This window comes from Pseudorasbora parva, chromosome 19 (assembly GCF_024679245.1).
Source record: "Pseudorasbora parva isolate DD20220531a chromosome 19, ASM2467924v1, whole genome shotgun sequence".
Lineage (NCBI taxonomy): Eukaryota > Metazoa > Chordata > Actinopteri > Cypriniformes > Gobionidae > Pseudorasbora > Pseudorasbora parva.
The window spans coordinates 29,255,652-29,278,389 of NC_090190.1; the positions used below are offsets into that span (position 1 = coordinate 29,255,652).

General features: G+C 43.7%; 2 protein-coding genes across 4 annotated transcripts in view; one reads left to right on the forward strand and one right to left on the reverse strand.

The window, feature by feature from the left end:
* The window catches only part of dazl (deleted in azoospermia-like), a 62,745-nt gene that overhangs the window by 28,223 nt on the left and 11,784 nt on the right, over positions 1–22,738 (reverse strand). For all 3 annotated transcript variants that reach the window (XM_067426337.1, XM_067426336.1, XM_067426338.1), the window contains exon 3: positions 11,241–11,332. In XM_067426337.1, coding sequence (XP_067282438.1) covers positions 11,241–11,332 — 92 coding nt within the window. The remainder of the gene's footprint in view (positions 1–11,240; positions 11,333–22,738) is intronic.
* Positions 381–5,010, forward strand: LOC137048360 (uncharacterized). The gene is made up of 2 exons (XM_067426496.1): positions 381–1,496; positions 4,822–5,010. The coding sequence occupies exons 1-2, from the start codon at positions 381–383 to the stop codon at positions 4,822–4,824; spliced, it is 1,119 nt and encodes a 372-aa protein (XP_067282597.1). The 3' UTR covers positions 4,825–5,010.

The following is a 22,738-nucleotide window of genomic DNA, read 5'->3' on the forward strand; positions in this document are numbered from 1 at the left end:
GAGAGAGAGCCGCGGGACGAGCGGTAAGTGAGTGGGTTGGAAGCAGATTAATAACACCTGTCTCTTGTTCCAGTAATGAGCGCGGAGAGGGTATAAAACCTCGGTGGAACCAGAGACCAGAAAGAGAGAGAGACGGACGGTTGATGCACAAACCCCAGAGACTGAGTAACCGGAACTCGGAAGTGCCGACCCGGAAGTAATCGTTGTGACATTGAGAAAGAGAAACTATACACCACTGAGTGTGTTTTGACAGTATATGAGAATAAATAACGAACGCATCAACCGTCTAGCCGACCCCCGTGTCCTCTTCCTTCCTCCTATTAACGAACTTTGCTACACTGGTGCCGAAACCCGGGAGGAAGTAGGACAGCGCCGCCGCCATGCAGACGCCCTCCGCCACGCCATTTGCGGACATTATCACATCCCTCGCGGTCCTCCATCAGGACCAACATCAAGCCATGCTGGACCTCCGGGCAGACCAGGAGCGCCGCTTCGAGGCCATTGTCCGAGGCCAGCAAGAGGACCGCGAGAAGTTCCGGAGCTGGATCGACCGGGAGGTTCGCACCGAAGCCGCCGGGCTCGCCAGCGCACCGGTCCACGTGCCCCTGCACGAAATGGGGCCACAGGATGACCCGGAGGCGTTTATTGACCTCTTCCAAAAGGCCGCAGAGGCCTGCGGGTGGCCCCGGGCACAGTGGCCGGTGCGCCTGATACCACTACTGACAGGAGAGGCCCAGGCGGCTGCACAACAGCTACCGGTGGCGAACCTCCTGGAGTACGAGGACCTAAAGAAGGCCATCCTCCAGCGGGTCGGCCGCTCCCCGGAGCAACACCGACAGAGATTCCGCTCCCTGGAGTGGGGGGAGGCCGGCCGACCCTTCGCGATGGCCCAACAGCTCCGGGACTCATGCCGCAGATGGCTCCTGGCCGGCGGAAGCGACGTGGACCACATCGTCGATCTGGTGGTACTGGAGCAGTTCATCGCTCGGCTCCCAAGGAAAACTGCCGAGTGGGTCCAGTGCCACCGGCCCACGTCGCTGGAGACGGCCATCCACCTGGCGGAGGACCACCTGGTGGCGTGCCCGGGGGTCGGCGCACCCCTTTTAACCTCTCGCTCTCTCTCTCCCCCCTCTGTGTCTCCCTCTCCTCCTATCCCTCTCCCTAGGTTCCGTCCTCCGGGCCCTCCTCGGATTCCCCCCAGAGGCCGGGGTGGGATGGGCCCTGGACCGCTCGGGAGTTCGCGGGCTCCGCCCAGGGGGGCGGGGCTGCTGGGGATGGGGGGTGATAGTGGCTCTGGTTCCGCGCCCTCCCCGCGCTCATTTTCCAACCCACTCCCCGCCGCAGGGGTGGCGGGTAAGCCTGGGCTGGCCTGCTGGCGGTGCGGTGATCCGGATCATTTTGTGGACCGATGTCCGAGGATGGACATCGGGACAATGATCCGGATCCCGGACGTCCAGCGGACCACCCCCGATCAAGCAGGAGAGTACCAAATTCCTGTAAGTATCAAGGGGGGTACATATCAGGCCTTGGTGGATTCAGGATGTAACCAAACCTCGATCCATCAAAGCCTGATGCAGCCTGGGGCATTGGATACAAGCCGCATGGTTAAGGTGCGGTGTGTGCACGGGGATGTGGTGGAATATCCGGTTGTCCCAGTCACGATACAGTTTAGGGGGAAAAAGCATAGTGTTGAGGTGGCGGTTAGTCCCCACCTCCGGCATCCGCTAATTCTGGGGACGAATTGGCCCGCCTTTTCGGCATTATTGGGGTCGTTATGCGCGGATGCCGCTTGGGAAAACAAGGCTAGGAACGGGGCGGTGCGAGTGCAGGTGGGCGAGACTGATACGGGACCCTTGGGAACAGCTTCAGAGGAACCGAGCGGGGTCGAGAGACTGATTCTCTCGGACCGCGATGACTTCCCTCTGGAGCAGTCTCAAGATGAGACCCTAAAACATGCATTTCAGCAGGTCCGCGCTATCGACGGTCAGTCTCTCCAACCCGCATTGCCCGTCACGTATCCTTATTTTGCCATAATTAAGGATCGGTTGTATCGAGTGACCCAAGACACTCAGACAAAAGTGGATACAACCCAGTTATTAGTACCAAAGAGCCGCCGGGAAATGCTTTTCCAGGCGGCTCACTCGAACCCGATGGCGGGCCACCTGGGGCAGGCGGCCACACTGAATCGCTTAATGACCCGATTTTTTTGGCCAGGCATTCATGACAATGTGCGCAGGTGGTGCGCTTCTTGCCCTGAATGTCAGTTGGTGAATCCACTGGCCGCCCCAAAAGCGCCATTGCGCCCCCTTCCATTAATGCAGGTCCCCTTCGAGAGAATTGCGATGGACCTCATCGGGCCATTAGAGCGATCCGCACGCGGACATCGTTTTGCGTTAGTCATCGTGGACTACGCAACACGATATCCGGAGGCAGTGGCTCTCCGCAACATCTCCGCGAAGAGTGTTGCGGACGCACTGTTTCGTCTGATCTCCCGAGTGGGGATTCCGAAAGAAATCCTCACTGATCAAGGCACGGCGTTTATGTCACGCACGATGAGCGAACTCTACGGATTATTGGGCATTAAATCAATTCGAACAAGCGTCTATCACCCACAAACGGACGGCTTGGTCGAACGATTTAATCGCACTCTTAAATCCATGATCCGTAAGTTCGTACAGGAAGACGCCAAAAATTGGGATCGGTGGTTAGAACCCCTCTTATTTGCCGTGCAGGAGGTTCCACAAGCCTCCACGGGGTTTTCCCCCTTCGAGCTTCTCTACGGACGACAGCCACGGGGGGTGCTGGACGTCCTACGAGAAACTTGGGAGGAGGGACCTTCTTTGGCCAAAAACGAAATTCAGTACGTCATGGACTTGCGAACAAAACTCCACACCTTGGGGCGGCTATCTAGGGAGAATTTGTTGCAAGCCCAGGACCGCCAGAGCCGGTCATATAACAGGGGTACAAAACTACGCAAATTCACACCGGGAGAGAAAGTGCTCGTTCTACTCCCTACGTCGAGCTCAAAATTAATGTCAAAGTGGCAGGGGCCGTTTGAGGTCGCACGACAGATAGGAGAGCTCGATTATGAAGTGATACGATCCGATAGGAACGGGGCACGTCAAATATACCACCTCAACCTGCTAAAAAAATGGAATGAGGTGGAATCAGTGTTGTTGGCAACGGTGATCGGGGGAGAGGATGATCTCGGGCCAGAGGCGAGCATTAAAGCGCAATCAGTCGCGCTGGCCCCTGGGGGAGATCACCTCTCACCGTTACAACTCACTGATTTATCAAAATTGCAGGCGGAGTTCGCTGACGTGTTCTCGCCCCTACCGGGACGTACCGACTTGATTCAGCACCATATCGAGACCGAGCCGGGCGTGGTAGTTCGCAGCCGGCCGTATCGCTTGCCTGAACACAAGAAAAAAGTAGTTCAGGAAGAATTAGGCGCAATGCTCGACATGGGAGTAATCGAGGAGTCCAACAGTGACTGGGCGAGCCCGATAGTTTTGGTCCCCAAAACAGACGGCTCGGTCAGGTTCTGTGTGGACTACCGCAAGGTGAACGCTGTGTCGAAATTCGACGCGTATCCAATGCCGCGGGTTGACGAGTTGCTTGATCGGTTAGGCACGGCTCGATTTTATTCGACACTGGACTTAACAAAGGGCTATTGGCAGATCCCCTTGTCTCCATTGTCCAAAGAAAAAACAGCTTTCACCACGCCGTTTGGATTACACCAATTTGTCACGCTTCCTTTCGGCTTGTTCGGGGCGCCCGCAACCTTCCAGCGACTCATGGATAGGATTTTGCGCCCCCATGCTGCATATGCTGCTGCGTACCTGGATGACATAGTGATTTATAGTCACGATTGGCAGCGGCATATGCAGCATGTGAGGGCGGTCCTGAGGTCGCTGAGGGGAGCGGGGCTCACGGCCAACCCAAAGAAGTGTGCGATTGGGCGGGTGGAAGTAAGGTATCTGGGCTTCCACTTGGGTCATGGTCAGGTGCGTCCCCAAATTGATAAGACTGCCGCAATTGCAACCTGTCCGAGGCCCAAGACCAAAAAGGAGGTAAGACAGTTTTTGGGGCTGGCGGGATATTATAGACGGTTTATACCAAATTATTCGGACCTCACCAGCCCTTTGACTGATCTTACTAGAAAGGGGCTACCAGATACGGTCCAGTGGACGGAGCCGTGTCAACAGGCTTTTACCCAAGTGAAGGCTGCTCTATGTGGCGGGCCGCTTTTACACTCCCCTGACTTTTCTCTCCCTTTCTTGTTGCAGACTGACGCGTCGGACAGGGGGCTGGGCGCAGTCCTGGCCCAGGAGGTGGAGGGGGGAGAGCGGCCGGTGCTGTACATTAGCCGTAAGCTCTCTAAGAGGGAAGCTAAGTACAGCACCATAGAGAAGGAGTGTTTGGCCATCAGATGGGCCGTTCTCACTCTCCGCTATTACCTCCTGGGGCGGGAGTTCACTCTCTGTTCGGACCACGCTCCTCTCCAATGGCTCCACCGCATGAAGGATACCAACGCGCGGATCACCCGTTGGTATCTAGCTCTTCAGCCGTTTAAGTTCAAGGTGGTCCACAGGCCGGGTGCTCAGATGGCTGTGGCCGATTTCCTCTCCAGAAATGGGGGGGGGGGGGGGGGGGGGGGGGGGCTGCAGGCCGGACGGCTCCCCGGCCTGAGTCGGGCGGTGGGGGTATGTGGCAAGGGGGGCGTGGTTCAGCGAGGTCTGCAGCGGGAGAGAGAGCCGCGGGACGAGCGGTAAGTGAGTGGGTTGGAAGCAGATTAATAACACCTGTCTCTTGTTCCAGTAATGAGCGCGGAGAGGGTATAAAACCTCGGTGGAACCAGAGACCAGGAAGAGAGAGAGACGGACGGTTGATGCACAAACCCCAGAGACTGAGTAACCGGAACTCGGAAGTGCCGACCCGGAAGTAATCGTTGTGACATTGAGAAAGAGAAACTATACATCACTGAGTGTGTTTTGACAGTAAATGAGAATAAATAACGAACGCATCAACCGTCTAGCCGACCCCCGTGTCCTCTTCCTTCCTCCTATTAACGAACTTTGCTACAATGTGATAATCTTTGTTGATTAATTTCCAATTAAACATTTGTGGTAATTTCACAATTTATACAAATTAAAACACGCGCCAATATTAGACCGTGTGGTATCGATTTAATATCGGTGCTTCACTATTAGATTGTGGTATCGAGCCATCCCTAATGTAACCATTATATGACCCCTTTAAAGGTGCCCTAGAATGAAAAATGTAATTAACCTTGGCATAGTTAAATAAAAGTTCATGGATTACAGACACATGGAACAGTGCATGAACATCCCATACAGTGAGTCTCAAACACCATTGCCTCCCCCTTCATATGCAAATCTTGTTTGTGAAAAACACCATGGAAAACCAGGCTCTTTTCATCATAACACCACTTGACGCCATCGCTGGGATCCTTAATAGGTACAAACCCAACATTTGCATGTCAGCCAATGTTCATTGTCAGACGGAACTGCGCATCTGAATCATCAGTTCAGCAAACAAGCGTCATGCGAGGATGGCGAGAACGGCAGATCATGGAACTAAATGTCATGTTCCTAGGCTGTGCAGGGGACGTGAGGACTTTTCATACCCTTCCCACAGTTAAAAAATGTCAACAGTCATGGCTAATGTTTATTTACAATCAGATACCGCAATAATTTAATTCAAAGTTGTTTGTTTGCTAGGCCCATTTCACCACTGAGACTTTCTAACCTGGGACAAAATCAAGCAGGATTCGCTCAGCGTCTAAAGCTGAAGAAAGGGCCGATTCTAACCATATTCCTGCAAGCAGTAAGTAGTCATTTTATCCACTTCTTGAAGGTCGAACCCATTTCTGATTAAATTTAAGGTTTCTTAGTAAGACAACATTACGATAATATCCCGTGTTGTCTAAATCTAACGCAAGATGCTAGTAAAATAACAATTGGAAACTCCAAGTAGCACACATAACAGTTTGTCAAATGACAAAGGTTAATATTATTTCCTGCCAGTGTTGTCATAAAATACAACAGTATATACGCATGTCGATCCCTTTTGACGGATTGAAATCTAAATTAGCCTACATTTCATCATTAACACATTACTCAGAAGCTAACTACGTTTACTACTACAGTTTAGTTGCTTACAGATCGCTCACTCGACCCTTGTAGTTAACGTCACCTTCACCATCTAAAAAGAAACGATAGTCATTTGACAAGGCTTTAGTCAATTTGTTAAATAAATATACATTTTTGAGAACTGAAGTATGATTATTTTGCAGCGGGTGAGTAGTAAACATGACACTCACTATTTAGAGTGGCTTCTACATGACTTTGTTTGGCTAAATAAATCGACTTTTAAACCAGTACTCTACTGTCAAACTGTAACGTTACTGTAAACGACATTTACGTGCTACCCAGTTCAGTTTGTGATTCAAAGTTAAATCCTTGTCATGACAGATGCCAGACAAACCATATATTGTCGCGATTGTGAGTTTGCTTAGCCTGACAAGCCAGACCCGCATCAAGATGTTTGTAAAAAAAAAAAAAAAATTACATTTATATAGCGCTTTTCTAGGCACTCAAAGCGCTTTACATAGAAGGGGGAATCTCCTCAACCACCACCAATGTGCAGCATCCACCTGGATGATGCGACGGCAGCCATATTGCGCAAGAAATCTCACCACACACCAGCTGATTGGTGGAGAGGAGACCGAGTGATTAAGCCAATCAGGAGAGGGGGATTATTAGGAGGCCATGATGGACAGGGGCCAATGGGCAAATTTGGCCAGTATGCCAGGGTTACACCCCTACTCTTTATCGAAGGACATCCTGGGATTTTTAACGACCACAGTCGGGACCTCGGTTTAACATCTCATCCGAAGGACGGTTCTCTTTGACAGTACAGTGTCTCCATCACTATACTGGGATGTTAGAACCCACACAGACCACAGGGTGAGCGCCCCCCTGCTGGCCTCACTAACACCTCTACCAGCAGCTACCTAGTTTTTCCCAGTTGGTCTCCCATCCAGGTACTGACCAGGCTCAGCCCTGCTTAGCATCAGTGGGAAACCAGTCTTGGGCTACAGGGTGATATGGCTGCGGGTTAACTCACTTGGTCTGGAAACTCACCATTGACAGGGCTCAATCCGAGGGGCGGGATAAACGGTTGTCTTTCAAACTCCCTCTGCACGGCGTGCACGCAATTTGATAGCGCTACAACCAACCAGAGCAACGAAGGTGAAGCAGAGCTAGTTAAACTTTCGCCATGTCCGGTCAGCAAAACTCTGAACACATCTTCCCTTCTTAAGAATGACTTAATATGTATAACAAAAGGTTTATTGCCATGGGCGTTTTCTTTTATTTTTATTAAGGGGGTGTTAAATTGAGAAATCAACTTTCCTTTGAGCTTTTGATCTATAAAAGGTCATGGTAATATAAGAATATCCTGTAAGTTTCAGAGCTGAAAACTTCCTTAGTCATAGAAAAGCTTTTATAGACACCAGGCCCAAAAAAAACGATCACTCTCAGGATGTGCTTCATCCTGACGTAATCGTGTGGCGAAACACCACCTCTACAGGAAACGATGCCATTACACAGTAGCCTACGAGAGCTCTGAGAAGGGTCATTATATAGCACGAGAGCAGCCTCTAGAGGCCAAATAAACTATTACTGATGTTGTTTACATTAAAGCAGTGATTTCCAAACCGGTCCTGGAGGACCACCAGCCCTGCACATTGTTGTTTGTCTCCCTCATCAGGTCTTGACATCTCTACTAATGAGCTGATGAGTTGGATCAGGTGTGTCTGATGAGGGAAACATGCAAAATATGCAGGGCAACCACTGCATTAAAGGGTTAGTTCAACCAAAAATTTAATTTATGTCATTAATGACTCACCCTAATGTTGTTCCACACCCATAAGACCTCCATTCATCTTCGGAACACAGTTTAAGATATTTCATATTTAGTCTGAGAGCTTTTCTGTTCCTTTATGAAAGTGAATGCACACTATATTGTCCATTTCCAGAAATGTAATAATAAATGTAAAATAACTAAAAATACCGAAATGTAAAATAACTGCATTTTTAACTGTTTAAATAAAAAGATTAATCCTTATTAAACTTACAAAAGCTATTCAATTAAGAGCACAGTGATGTAAAATCTTTTTTTGACATTAAACAGACAGCAGTACTGCCCCTTTAAGGCCTAATGGAACATTATGCGTCGTCTTTCTCGACTGTGTATACCATACAGTTCATTTAAGGCATATTCAGACTATGTCTGCTTGGATACTCATCAAGATGGACATGTGTTGACATCCTTCTTGTGTGAGTTTGTTTGTTTAAGCGCAAGACTTAAAAGAGAACTCAATATTTGCGCGCTCTCTCGGCTGATGCACAGAGACAGATCTTCACAGAGCGTGCACGAGTACTCATTTGCGTGGTTTTTCAACTCAAAATCACCCACATTTGGCTGGTGGCAGTGCTAATTTCCATCCCTGGTGCACGCGCTCCAAGCCAATCTCAGACTGAGCACCCCGTTGTTTTTTAATACTTATGGGGACAAAAATAACTATATTCATGAATACTTTTTGGAGTCAGACTCTTTTGACAAAGCTTGAACAAAATTCAAAATATGCACAAGGCAACTTTCCTGGACCCGCGCTACTGGGGTAACTACGATCCAAATGTTGATGAGACAAGGAGGATAATTGAGGAAGAAGTATGTATGCAACAAGCAGTGTGATCACTGTTCCCTGTTGCAACTTAAAATGAAGGTTTTTTGTTTATTGTTTCTCATTTAGCCTAACTTTATTTAACGAATAGTGATTTAAAAAATATATAATTTCTTGTTTGATACTTGCACGATGTGTGCAGTGGTTCGTTTTGTTAATAAATGCACTTTAAAGGTGTTTCATAAGTGCTTTTGTTTAGTTTTTGCATGGTGTGTTAAGTTATTATTCATTTTGCAATAAAGATGTGTGTAACAAGCAAGTGTCTTATTGGTTTGTGTATTTTTATTAAGAAAAATAAATTAACCCATGATTCATTCAAACAAATGCTACTGAATTGCTGCTAATTAAAGTGAAAGTAAATAGAGACGTGTGCACGTCTGCACGACTGCATTTTCGGCCACCCGAAATCCCCGTCACGCAACCCCGGTGACACCGGGATTACAGTTTTTTTTTTAACACTGCGATTAACCGGCGGAAAAAATCTGTCACCGCAACATCCCTACTGTCCATTGAACTTTCTATCATCAAAGAACCCTGAAAAATAAAATGTATCATGTTTCCACAACATTTTTAAGCAGCACAACTGTTTTCAACACGGATAATAATCAAAAATGTTTCTTGATTATAAAATCCTCATATGAGAATGATTTCTGAAGGATCATGTGACACTGAATACTGGAGTAATGATGAAAAAAATTCTGCTTTGATCACAGGAATCAATTACTCTATTATATATTTACATAGAAAAAGGCTGTTTTCATTTGTACTGGTATTTTACAATATTACTGTTTTAACTGTATTTTTGATTAAATAAATGGAGCTTTGGTGAGCAGAAGACAAACATTCAAAAAGCTGTTAGTTAGCACTGCATTATTCATATGATATAGGCCTACTTTATTGTCAATAAATAGGCTACATTGAGATGGCTTGAAAAAAACACAAAGCATATATTGTCGCAATCGTCTGATTGCCGTCGTCACGTTTCAGCTCATAACGATTGTTTTCCTTCAGCTGCAGCTCCAGCGCGACAGTAAGTTTCTACGAATCCGCTTTTGGACTTTCTGTTAGAGCGCCCTCCTCATATTTAGATACGAATAAAACGACAGGTCATGCATAGATAACTTTTTTGGCCTCTGAATTTAAATCTTGATATATTCACATTGGTTTCTATGTATAAATACACTTGCCCGTGACCTCAAGAAGCGAGCAATCAATCGTGGTAGAGCAAGCTGTCTTTAGCGCCCGTTACTCGCGCGGGTAATGCCGGTTCAAATCCCACTCGGAGCGGGTCGACTAGGATCGGGGAGACCCAGTAAAAGTGCGGGGGATGAAAATACACTTTTTTAAAAGTGGGAGTGGTCCCCCCTTTTAAAAGGTGGTAAAAGGTGGTCCCCTTCGTAATCTACGCCCATGCTTGAATTGAACACTAAGCTTGCTTCCTTTTATCCGTCAGACTCGCGTGGTAGCCAGGCGTCTCATTCAATGGCGAGCTCAGTTGACTCCGTGTGCTTCAGGATTCTGACGAAAGTGCTAAGCTTCCGATTGGCCCAGAGAAATGTCAGTTATAAGAATTATCCAATAATGTTTCACATGTCCAGTCTACAGAACTTCAACCCCCCCCAAAAAAACTCTTCGGTTCTACGCGATTCACGTAAATGACCCAATTGACCAAGAAAATGGCGATTGTCACCGAAAAGCGACAATTTTGCAGGTCTGAGAAAAGCAGATGATCCCTGAATACGAACGCAACGCGTTTAATTAAAGGGGTCACCCCCAGTATTTTGGGGGTCTTTCCCTGTGTCTTTGTGAGGTTTTCCTTCTGTCTCTTGAACTATCACTTTAACAGGTGGTGATTTGCTGTCTGACCTGTCAATCATTCCTGCTGACATGATTGGCTGTGCTGCCATGAGGGCGTGCCCTTCTCATCCCAGCTGATGCTCAACACCTGTGGAGTATACTTCTTATGGGATGTGCTGCCGCAAAGCGGGAGACTGCTTTTTTATGTTTGTTTATCTTTTATTTGAACTTAGTTTGTGTTGCCATATGCATTTTGTCAGGTCTACCCTTTAAAAGTTCTTATGTGAGAGATTAAGTCTTTTTTTTTTTTTTTTTATTATGTTAAAATTAAGTCCATCTGGATGGCTAGGTAAGATGTCACGTGACATACATGGGCACACAGGTTAAGATTGATTATTTAGACATGCTAGGTCAGTGGGTTTGTGCCACACCCTGTATTTTTCTTTGGCAGCTAGTGGTGGGAAATTTAAGGCATCACAGACCCTGAAGACCATATTTTTATGTAAGTTTTGTTTTTCTTTATATTTATTATGGGTTTATTCATTTGTGGTTAATCATTGGGTTAAATATTAATTACATTAAAGTTATTTGTGTGGTCTTGTTTTCTCATCTCACACACAGTGGTCATTAGAGGCAGTAATCAGAACTGGGTTTAAAATGTCACACTCACCCCTTGCATATTCCTCCTCGATAAGTGATGATTTTCACTTCTTTCACAGACCCGTACTTGGCAAAGAACTCTCTGATCTCGTTCTCATCCACCTGATGGAAAAGCAGTGGTGGACAAAAGTAAACAAATCAAGAACTTGAGCATAAGTATGTATACCTTTAAAAAAAGAAAAAAAGAAGGGAAAAAAGAAAGGAAGTGATATAGGTGAAAGCAAGGCTAAACATTAACACTAGTCCATGACAAGTGGATTTTTTCTCTTGTTCAAAAAGTGACTGGGTCCAGGAGCATGTCTGCCATTGCTAAGCAATCATGAGCCACTTTCTCTATGAAGACAAGAAAGTTTCAGCAATGGATAATTGGATTTCCAACCCTTGCATGCGCTCTGCTACTAGACATATTTATGAAGATGAGGGCAAAAAAAGCTACAGTGCGGACACACCTAGAAAAACCACACACATTTAAAATAAACTTGAGCTGGCAGAAGATGCGACGTGAACTGTAGTGTGCAATCAATGCAGTGCATCTTAATCTAGCGTAAGAGCAGAACAGAGTCTGTTTACCATTACGACATGGAAGAAAGCACAAACAGGCAAGGAATTCAGGGCAGGATAAGTAGGACAAAAAGGAGAGATAAAGTAACAGCAGGGATTAAAATGAACTTTTGTCTCTTAGTAGCACTGGTGCTCTCAACTTCAAAAATGTAGGTGCACCACAACTAAAATGTTAATATATTTATATAATGTTTAAATGCGTCATGTGCAAGTAAATTAGTCATTCAATTGTCAGAACTATTTTAACTCGATTTTTATACTCTTTTTCAGAGTACTTACATTTTAATGATGTATTGACATATAAAGAAAGTTTAAACAAATTTGGAAAAGTGTTTTAGATAATTCGTACCTACCCTACCTTTAAAGGTCCCGTTCTTCGCGTGTTTTCGAAGCTTTGATTATGTTTACAGTGTGCAATATAACATGAGTTCATGTTTCGCCTGTAAAAAAACAAAACTGTATTGTTCACACAATTTACTTATCTGTACAGCATCGGTTTCTCTGTCCTAAAAACGGCCTGATGATTTCCTTGTTCTGTGAAGTCCCTCCTTCAGAAACACGTAACGAGTTCTGATTGGGCCAGCGCTTCCTGTCTTGTGATTGGACAGCAGCTTAGCGCACTTTGCCCGGAAAGGTCCCACCTCTTACCAGAGCGGGGAGATGCAAGCGCTGAATGCGCGCTCTTCTCCACGTGAGAGAGCAACAAGACCACGCCAAGGTTATTATAGTTTTGCTCTTTGAAATTAGTTTTTATTTTATTATCGTTTTCAATTTTGCTACAAATTTCAGTTTAGTTTTAGTTAGTTTTACAAATGGTTTTGCTAGTTTTAGTTTAGTTTTTATTTTGCAAATACATTTCTATTTAGTTTTTATTTATTTAGTTTCAGTTTTAGTAATTATAGTTTAGCAGAGTTAGCATAATTAAGTGTAGAGACCAAATCAAGGTTTTTAATTTCAGCAAAGTTTAATGTTTGCACAGATTAGAGTTTAATCTTACTAAACATCCTTAAGTGAAATAACTTGATAAACGAGCATTATTGTTTAAACCCAGGAAGGTCTTACAAAACATGCATAAAGTTGGGCCTTCACCTTTGAGCAAAAAAGCTTGAGTCAAACTATGACCTATACAAACAACGATCTGGAGATTAAAAATGAAATAAATTATATTTTGATATTAAAAAATTATATTTGATATTTTTGACATAGGCTAATACTCAGAGGATCTATCTTAAAGAACTAAATAAATGCAAAGTAAAATATAAAAGTAAAAATTATAAATTCCAGACAAACTCATTCATAACAAAGATGAAATATTGTTAAACAATTAAAAGCTTATTTTAATTTCTTCAGTAGTATACAATGTAGGCTAGCAGTGTAAGACCACAGCTAAAGTAATCTGAATACAGCCAACACACACTGTTGTGCTCTGTGTGTGTGTGTGTGTGTGGTGCTATAATTGTAAAGGGGGCCAACGTGTTCACTTATCTAGTAAAATATTATGATAACTGACTAATAAGGACATTTGACTGGTCCTCACTAGCTAAAAAGGCTTATAAATCGGCCAAAACATGTTTTTAAATCTATTGTTTTGCACGTTCTTGGGATGGGTAGGTTTAGGGATAGGGGTTGGGTTAGGGGATATAAAATATCATTAACCTGATATAAAATCAATGGAAGTCCATGCAATGTCCTCACTTATATAGTGAAACAAACGTGTGTGTGTGTGTATCCTGGTATTCCCTACTTTGTGGGGAAATGTCTCCACACAGATAATAATATAATATAATGTAAATGATTATGATAACACCTTTGAGCCTGTCAATATTATGCAAACATGAAATCTTAAACGCACAGTAGGCTAGTACTTGCTACTATAGTTGCTGACTTTTGCGCCTGCGTCTCTCGTCACGTAAGAAACGGCATTCTAAAACAGTGAGCTTAAGTTAAAAGAAGTTCAACGTGCATCTCATTACCTTGTGTTATTTCCCATTTCACTGCCACGGACGCATTGATTCTTTGTGAACTGCCGTTTAGCAATGTGTTGCCTGTCTGCACGTGTCCGTCACTCAGATCACTTCACGCGCAGTAGCGCAATACAGACACTCCCTCAACCGCCACAGTCAGATTTTCCACCACATTAAAGAGAGCTTATTAATAACGAAAACGAATATTTATTTTTGCTAATTATTATTTTATTTCAGTTAGTTTTTTAGAAAGTAGTTAGTTTCGTTTAGTTTTTTATTTATTCAGATTTTTTAATTTTATTTCAGTTTACGAAAATGTTTTTTGACCAATAGTTTTAGTCTTAGTTTCAGTTTTCGTTTACGAAAATAACCTTGGACCAAGCCCCCTATTTTGCGTGTTCTTGTGGGCGGAGGATTAGTCAACAAACAGTTCTAGTGATGTGCAGAGGAAGTGCAGGAAGTGTAGCCCAAACTGGCCGTTCGCTGTAGGCTTTGAAAGGGAACTTCTCTTAAATAAAATATCTCGCTTGGCATTGAACTTTGAGCTTTATAATTTTACAGGTATTATTTATGCTCCAACAGCAACATTTTACACTAACTAAAGTTTGAAAGATGGAATCGCGAAGAACGGGACCTTTAATAAATTACATTAGAATAAGACACTACAGGGCTGTTGCCAAACAAGAAACATTTACACAGAAAAATTACAATTGCATTAAATAATGAACGTTATGAGATTGTTTTAAATATATTTTTAATATACAAATAAATGCAGGAAAGCATGATACTTTTAAACTAAACCGCCAGTAGGTGGAGGCAAGTGACCGGAGTCACAGTCATTTTCAAATGACTGATTCATTAGAAAAATGAGGCAGTTGTTAATGAAGGTGTACTCACACTAGGCGCTCTGAACCATGCCCGAGCGCATTTGACCCCCAAAGCCCGGTTCTTTTGACAAGTGTGAGCGCTCCCTTTCCTGCCGCGGTTCATTTGCAGGGATGCAAACATGTATGGTCCAAAAAAAGAGAGAGGTAAAAGTTCACTTAAGGCATATACAGACTAGGGATGCACCAGTTAACCGGTCAAAAATCAGAACTGGCCGGTTTTTGCATCTAGCGCACGACCGGCAGGCTCCAATTTTAGGCCGGTCAACCGGTGGATCCCTAGTCTATATCTGTATTATGCCTTGAGGTTGTTTTTTTTTTCTTTCCACCGATTTGTCCGGAAGTGCGCCTGCTTGCGCAATCCACATACGCTTATTGCGAACGTCACTTGTGTGGAAGTATTTTGCAATATGCGAGCAGAACGTGAAGACTGCAAGACTGATTCAGCACACGGGCAGCCCTACAGCACTGGAAATGCAGAGCTACCTGTCTGAAGCAGAGCTACCAAGAAGCGAACAGCCGTTGGTGTACTGGCGTAAAAATAAGAGCCGCTTTCCTGAACTCGCTGAAGTTGCGCAAGCTTACCTCTCTGCGCCATGCACAAGCGTAGATAGTGAGTGCTTGTTCAGCTTAGTTTCTCGTGTTGGATGAGAAACGAAACAGACAAACTTGTGAGAAAGCTGAAATGCTTCTGTTTGTAAAGAAAAACATGCATGCACTTTTGAAGTAAAATACTATCAGTTAAGGATGATCATTTTTATTTTATTTTACCTCATTTACATTGACTTAATTTGTTTAAAAAAGCATGTAGCATCTTTTTTTTTGTTGTTGCACTAAACATTAATCGATTTAACATTTTGGAACAATGTATTTATATACTTTTTTAAATTATTTAATTAAATTAAATTATTTTATTTAACTGGTAAAGACTTTTTTCCTTTACACTGAATTTAAAAACAAATGCTGATTTAAGTAAATTATTTGTTTGGATTGTTGAATGTGTTGTTTGGATTGCAGAATATGCAGTTGTTAATGTCAATTTTTACATAGGTTCAACCTAATATAATTTCCCATTTATTTCAGATTGCAAACTTGTTTTTATTGGCCAAAAGCCAATTTGGCCTATTAAATACCAAATAAACATCTTGTTCATGTATACTTTCTTTCTTTATTGTTTTTTGCTTAAAATAAAATAGGAAATCAGTATCGGAATCGGCCATGTAAAATCATGAACGGTGCATCCCTAAGACTATGTCTGTTGGATACTCATCAAGATGGACATGTTGACATACTTTTTGTGAGTTTGTCTGTTCAAGCACAAGACTCTAAAGAGAACTCAATATTTGCGCGCTGTGAGACGTGTGCGCGCCCTCGGATGGCCACACAGAGAGAGATCTTCTTAGCGCGCGAGTTCTCATTCGCGTCTTCTGGCGAATATACCCAGGTGATGATGACGGGGAAAATAACTGTTCATACAGTAGCACTCGCATGCATTGAACAGTTTACAAAGAGAGATCTTTTTGTCCACGTTTTTCTTTTATTATCGCTGTTGTTTTAGTGTAGGCTATCACTGAGGAGCCAGCACATGTATCCATCGACAGACACATACATAAAGCATTATTTCAAGTTACAACCCATAATAAAGATGCCTCATCAGATGTGAGATGAACCGCAGCCCTTTAATTTACAGATCTATAGGCTAATGGGAATATGATCTTCGAGAGTTTTACCTGCTAACTGTCGTAACCGTAGGCTACGCGACGCACCGTTTGAATGCTGAACTGAGATGATTTACAGCTACAGCGGAGGGAAGACGAGTTTCAGTCAACCTTATTTTAACGATGGAAATAAATATAATATCCTTGTCCTGCACAATTATGTGGTGTGGCTTGGAATGGAATGGCTTTAGATGACTTTGTACCAGCAAATCATAATATAAGTGTGATTGCTGAAGGATCATGTGATATATATTTCTGATCACAACAGGCAGAATCTGAGCAATTGTCTTTGTTTTGAAGAATCTGAGTTGTGTCAACAGACGGAGGTGGCCCGTCTTGTACTTCTCTATCAGGGTATATACAGCGATCCTTAAGTTAAATTTACTACTTTTTAATACCTTTTTTACTACCTTCAGAATATTTTTCTAAACCATCACGACACTGAATTGCAAGTGTTAATCAGCGACCTTTCTATTATTTACACAGATTTTGACATATATAACATACAAAAAAAGAATAGATTTAGAATAGACACCAGGAGGAAATCTGTTATAAGTTATCATTCAGACACAGTAAAATAGATCTCAACATTCACAAAGGTTGGTTAAGGAGAAACATTACTGCATACACATTTGATTTCAATTAATAATTGGCAATTAAATTTAGTGTTTTTTCCCAACAACAAAACCTGAGCCAAATATTACATTTCTATAACTGTGATAAGTTGTTGAATTTAACAAAATACTAAACAGATTTACACTGAGGTCCAGTTGTACCACAATTGAGGTTTTGCCTGTATCAGTGTTTAAGCGAATATCATTTATAATCATTATGAGCGCTGTCTCTGTACTGTGATGTGGACGGAAACCAGATTGAAAATTGTCAACGTATCCATTCGAGCGTAAGAATTTGTTCAGCTGATTAAAAACAACTTTTTCAATGATTTTGCCTATGAAGGGGAGATTTGAGATTGGTCTGTAGTTGCTCAGTATGGAGTTATCCAGATTTCTCTTTTTCAGAAGAGGCTTAACTATTGCAGTTTTAAGAGAGTTTGAAAAAGTCCCATAGAGAAGTTAGGAGTTCACCACTTCTAGGAGATCTGCTTCTAAACAGTTAAACACACTTTTGAAAAAAAGTGGGGAGTGTGTCTAGGGCACAGGTTGATGTTTTAAGATGCTGTACTGTATCTTCTAAAATTTTGCAGTCGATAGCTTCGAAATCTGACAATCTAATTTTCCGAGGGTTTGGTATGATCTGACTGACCCCAGAGCAACTAGAGGATGTGCTGATCGCCTTTCTGATATTATTGATTTTCTCGGAGAAGTGGGAAGCAAACTCACTGCATTTACTGTCGGAGAGCATTTCACTAGGAGTGTGACTCGGGGAGTTTGTTAGTCTCTCGACAGTAGCAAAAAGAGTGCGCGTGTTGTTTATGTTTTTGTTTATAATATTTGAGAAGAAGGTCTGTCTAGCTTTGCCTAGTTCAACATTGAAAGCATGAAGGGTGTCTTTATAGATGTTATAATGGACTACAAGTTTTGTCTTCCGCCACATTCAGATTTTCTGCATTGTCTTTTCATTATTTGTATTGCTGTTGAGTTTCTCCAAGGTGCTTTTTGTTTGGTACTCTTTTTTCTGACTTTTAGATGAGCAAAATCATCAATTACACTCTTTACTTTTGAGTTAAAGGAGTCAAGGAGAAAACCAACACAGTCTGCAGATATGCTTGGTGTTAGAGATAAAGCCTTCATAAACAGCACATTAGTGTTCTCATTTAAGCATCTCTTTTTGACAGAGACAGATCTAGCTTCAATGGCAGGAGAGGTTGATATATCAAAGAAAATACAGAAATGATCAGACAGTGTGACATCCTTAATAACAATTGATGAACTGTTTAGACCCTTACTGATAAGTAAAGAAATAGTGTGTCCACGATTGTGTGTGGGTCCATTTACATGCTGTGTCAAATCAAAAGTGTTAAGAACAGTCATGAGCTCTTTTGTTGTACTGGATTCAATATTGTCTATGTGAATGTTAAAGGTCCCATTCTTTGCGATTCCATCTTTTAAACTTTAGTTAGTGTGTAATGTTGCTGTTAGAGCATAAATGATACCTGTAAAATTATAAAGCTCAAAGTTCAATGCCAAGCGAGATATTTTATTTAATAGAAGTTTCCTTTCAAAGCCTACAGCGAACGGCTGGTTTGGACTACACCTCTGCACTTCCAGGTTTAATGACGCAACTAAAACCGTTTGTTGACGAACCCTCCGCCCACAAGAACACGCAAATTCGGGGGCGTTGTCCTTTTGCTCTCGCAGGTCGAGAATAGGAAGCGTTGTTTTTGTAGAGTCCACTGATGAACAGCTGAACTTTCAGTTTGCTAAGTATTTCAAAAAGTTCATTGAAATCCCTTTTAATGAGTTCTGACTGCTCTCTCTGAATATCATTCTTCCCTACATGAATGATAAGTCAATTTTCGGTCTTATGTTTTATCAGGATGTTCTGAATTTTCCTATTTACGTCAGAAATGGTTGCTTGTGGAAGACAGCATGTAGTTGTATCTCTGCTGCTAATGTTTCTGACTGTGGAGTCACCCACTATTAGAGTCCTTGGCTCGGCTGCACTCTGAGCTGAGGGCCGCTGTCTGCTCGACCTTGAGCGCCTGTTAGCATTAGTGTTAGCTGTTGGCTGATTTAATCTGTGTTCACGTTTTGGGATTCATCACCCTCATTCATTAATACTTCAAATCTGTTTTCAAGATGTATCGATGGTGGTCGGAAACTAGTGTTTGCAATCCTTGTGTCTGGGGTAGAGCATGCTACTGCAGCAATATATGAAGCTTGTGACAATCTGACGTCTCGAGTGCGTTTGGGTCTTGCCCCCTGTTTGTGCCATCGATTAATGTGTTGATCAGTTACTTGTTTCTCTATCTGTTGAGTAGCACTAAATTTATGGGACTCACCAGCTGTGTGCAGAGGACATTCGTGAAGAAGCTCTGCTGTGTGATTTGTCCGGTTTGGTAGTTCCGCAAATAACTTCGTTTCAAGAACTGCAATCCGTTGTGAAAGTCAGTGGCAGTTTTTGCAGCAAGTAGATTCTTGAACTAAAAGAGGCATTTTCTTATCCTTTCGATAGTAGGCAGCTGTAATTTCCCTTCCGGAATGTAAGCTGATGGCAGGGAGAGGCTGGTCGGATGAAATGTTCGTTTTTTTGTAGTAATCCAGTCTCCAGAGTTTCAAGTTTTATCATTAAAGTCAAGCTTTGTTGTTTGAGCACTGTGATTGATTTGCTGAAGTTGAAGTTATGAGATAAAATATAGAAGCGATAGAGCAAAGCGCGGCGCAATAAGCAAGAGTGTCCGAACAGTAGCGAAGCAGCAAATATAGGGTTTTCATGGAGCACTGTAATCCATTTTAAAGTCCAGTCCGAATGAAAATGCACCATACAAACACCTCAATCGGAATAAAAATTCCCAAACCAAATGAAATTGTAATTGGTTTGAGAGGGGTGGAATCAGTGGTGTCAAAAGTACTCGCATTCATTACTCAAGTGGAAGTAGGGTTTAAAAATACTTCTATAGAAGTTAAAGTATCAACTCAAGCTTTTTACTTAAATAAAAGTACTGGTTTCAAAAGTACTTAAAGTATAAAAGTAAAAGTAATGTAAGGAAAAAAATGCCAAGAGACAAGCTTAGGCCACACCACAGGGGCCTATAGTGCACTACCCCACCTCCTCAAAAGCCCCGTTTCCACCAAAATTACCCTGAACAATTTGTACCAGGAACTTTTTTTACAGTTCCCCCCTTGGCAGACCCAAACGTACTGTGAGGGTCTGTTGGGAACGTTTGGCTGAACCCCCTGTCAGAGAGATCTTCAACTCCCTCCTCCGGCAGAGCTTCGACCAGATCCCGAGGGAGGCTGGAGATATTGGCCCTCATTTATCAATCTTGCGTAGAAACTGGTGTATATGTTGGCGTAAGATTATGCTTACACTCCTCTCACCGCCTGATTTATAAAAAACTGTGCGCACCTCTGCAATCCAGATGTACGCAATACTTGCCCTTGATAAATGTGGCGGCTGAAAACGATCGTCATTAGAATAACACGCCCCTATTTATTCAAGTCTCCGCCTCTCCCACGCCCTCATTTTACGTCATAGACAAACAGAAGACGGCAAAGAAGCGAAACTTCTCCGACGTGGAGATCGGGCGCGCTCAATCATCTCACTAGTCCACTAGTCAGGGCACTGATTAGGACATAAGTCAATGGGCTGACTCCCTGATTAGTGCCCTGACTACTGAACTAGTGAGATGATTGAGACGCGCCCATCGAGACCATCACCAGGGAAGTGGAAAAAAAAAAAAACTAAATAGTTTTATTGGGGAGTTTAAAGTGTGGGATTTAAGGCACCTACAAAAACAAAATATGGACCCAAATTACGAGTACTCTTAATAATGTGGAGGTTGAGAAGCGCACTCCAGCAGTTTAAATAGCTGTTTGGATGATAAATTACCATCACAATGCATTATTTTACAGCACGTTTTGAAACAATTAGCATTTAATTTCGTATCACGGCACATGTATGTGGATGTGGAGTACTACCATTCGTTCACATTAATATTTACTAATTTGTAAGATTCTTCTTCTTCTTCTTATTATTATTATTATGATTATTATTCTTAATGACGCTTGTTATTCAGAAGAAGAATGTCGTTTTTATTAATTTTATTATTATTTAAAAGAAGAAGGTCATTTTTATTATTTTGTCAGTCTGAATTATTTTAGTCCCAGTCCGTGCGCAGCTGCCTGGGCCAGACGGGCCTGAAACGTCAGATAAAGCGCACAGGCTAGCGATTGGAGGAATACATATGCCTACAAATCAAACGCTTTGGTAAAGTCACACAAATTAAATATTGACGTTCATGTTGCACAAAAATAAACACTCAATGTTGTTGTTGTGGTTTTTAACAGTGGGTCATAATATCATATATTGACAATAGCATATCTTGTCAGTGCATTTTGTGGTGTTATGACTTGTTTTTCTGCGCATTTTCACACTAACTCAAACGTGCGTACACCACCTCCTGAGCTGGCGTAGGATTTGAGCGTGCCGTACGCCAACGTCCATATTGATAAATCTCAAAGTCACCGTGGGTTTGGGTGTACGCTGGAAATTTGGTGTACTTTTGATAAATGAGGGCCATTGAGTCTGAAAGGACCATGTTCTCCACCTCCATTGTCGACGCGGGTGCTTGGAGCTGTGGCTGTAAGGTCTCCGATGCCTGTCGAGGCGGCAATCCCCGAACCCGGTGGTGGACACCGGAAGTAAGGAATGCCATCAAGCTGAAGGAGTCCTATTAGGCCTGGCTGGCTTGTGGGGCTCCTGAGGCAGCTGACAGGTACCAGCAGGCCAAGCGGACGGCAGCCCGGGTAGTTGTGGAGGCAAAAACTCGGGCCTGGGAGGAGTTCGGTGAGGCCATGGAGAAAGACTATCGGTTGGCCTCGAAGAGATTCTGGCAAACCGTTCGACGCCTCAGGAGGGGGAAGCAGTGCCCCACCAACACTGTCTACAGTGGAGATGGGCAGCTGCTGACCTCAACTGGGGATATTGTTGGACGGTGGAAGGAATACTTCGAGGATCTCCTCAATCCCACCGACACGTCTTCCTTTGAGGAAGCAGTGGCTGAGGGCTCAGAGGGGGACTCGTCCATCACCCGGGCTGAAGTCATCGAGGTAGTTAATAAGCTCCTCGGTGGCAAGGCGCCGGGGGTGGATGAGATTCGCCCTGAGTACCTAGAGTCTCTGGATGTTGTGGGGCTGTCTTGGCTGACACGCCTCTGCAGCATCGCGTGGCAGTTGGGGACAGTGCCTATGGACTGGCAGACTTATTAAGAAGGGGGACCGGAGAGTGTGTTCTAACTACAGGGGGATCACACTTCTCAGCCTCCCTGGGAAAGTCTATGCCAGGGTACTGGAGAGGAGTCGGCCGATAGTGGAACCTCGGATTCAGGAGGAGCAGTGTGATTTTCGTCCCGGTCGTGGAACACTGGACCAGCTCTATATCCTTCACAGGGTGCTGGAGGGTTCATGGGAGTTTGCCCAACCAGTCCACATGTACTTTGTGGATTTGAAGAAGGCATTCGACTGTGTTCTTCGTGGCACCCTGTGGAGGGTGCTCTGGGAGCATGGGGTCCGGGGCCCCTTGCTTAGGGCTGTACGATCCCTTTACGACCAGAGCAGGAGCTTGGTTCGCATTGCCGGCAGTAAGTCAAAGTTGTTCCCGGTGCATGTTGGTCTCTCCGGCAGGGCTGCCCTTTGTCACCGGTTCTGTTCATAATTTTTATGGACAGAATTTCTAGACGTAGCCAAGGGCCGGAGAGTG

What these genes read in the sequence shown, in the direction of transcription:
- LOC137048360 (XM_067426496.1), top strand. Translation starts at nt 381, where the DNA reads ATGCAGACGCCCTCCGCCACGCCATTTGCGGACATTATCACATCCCTC.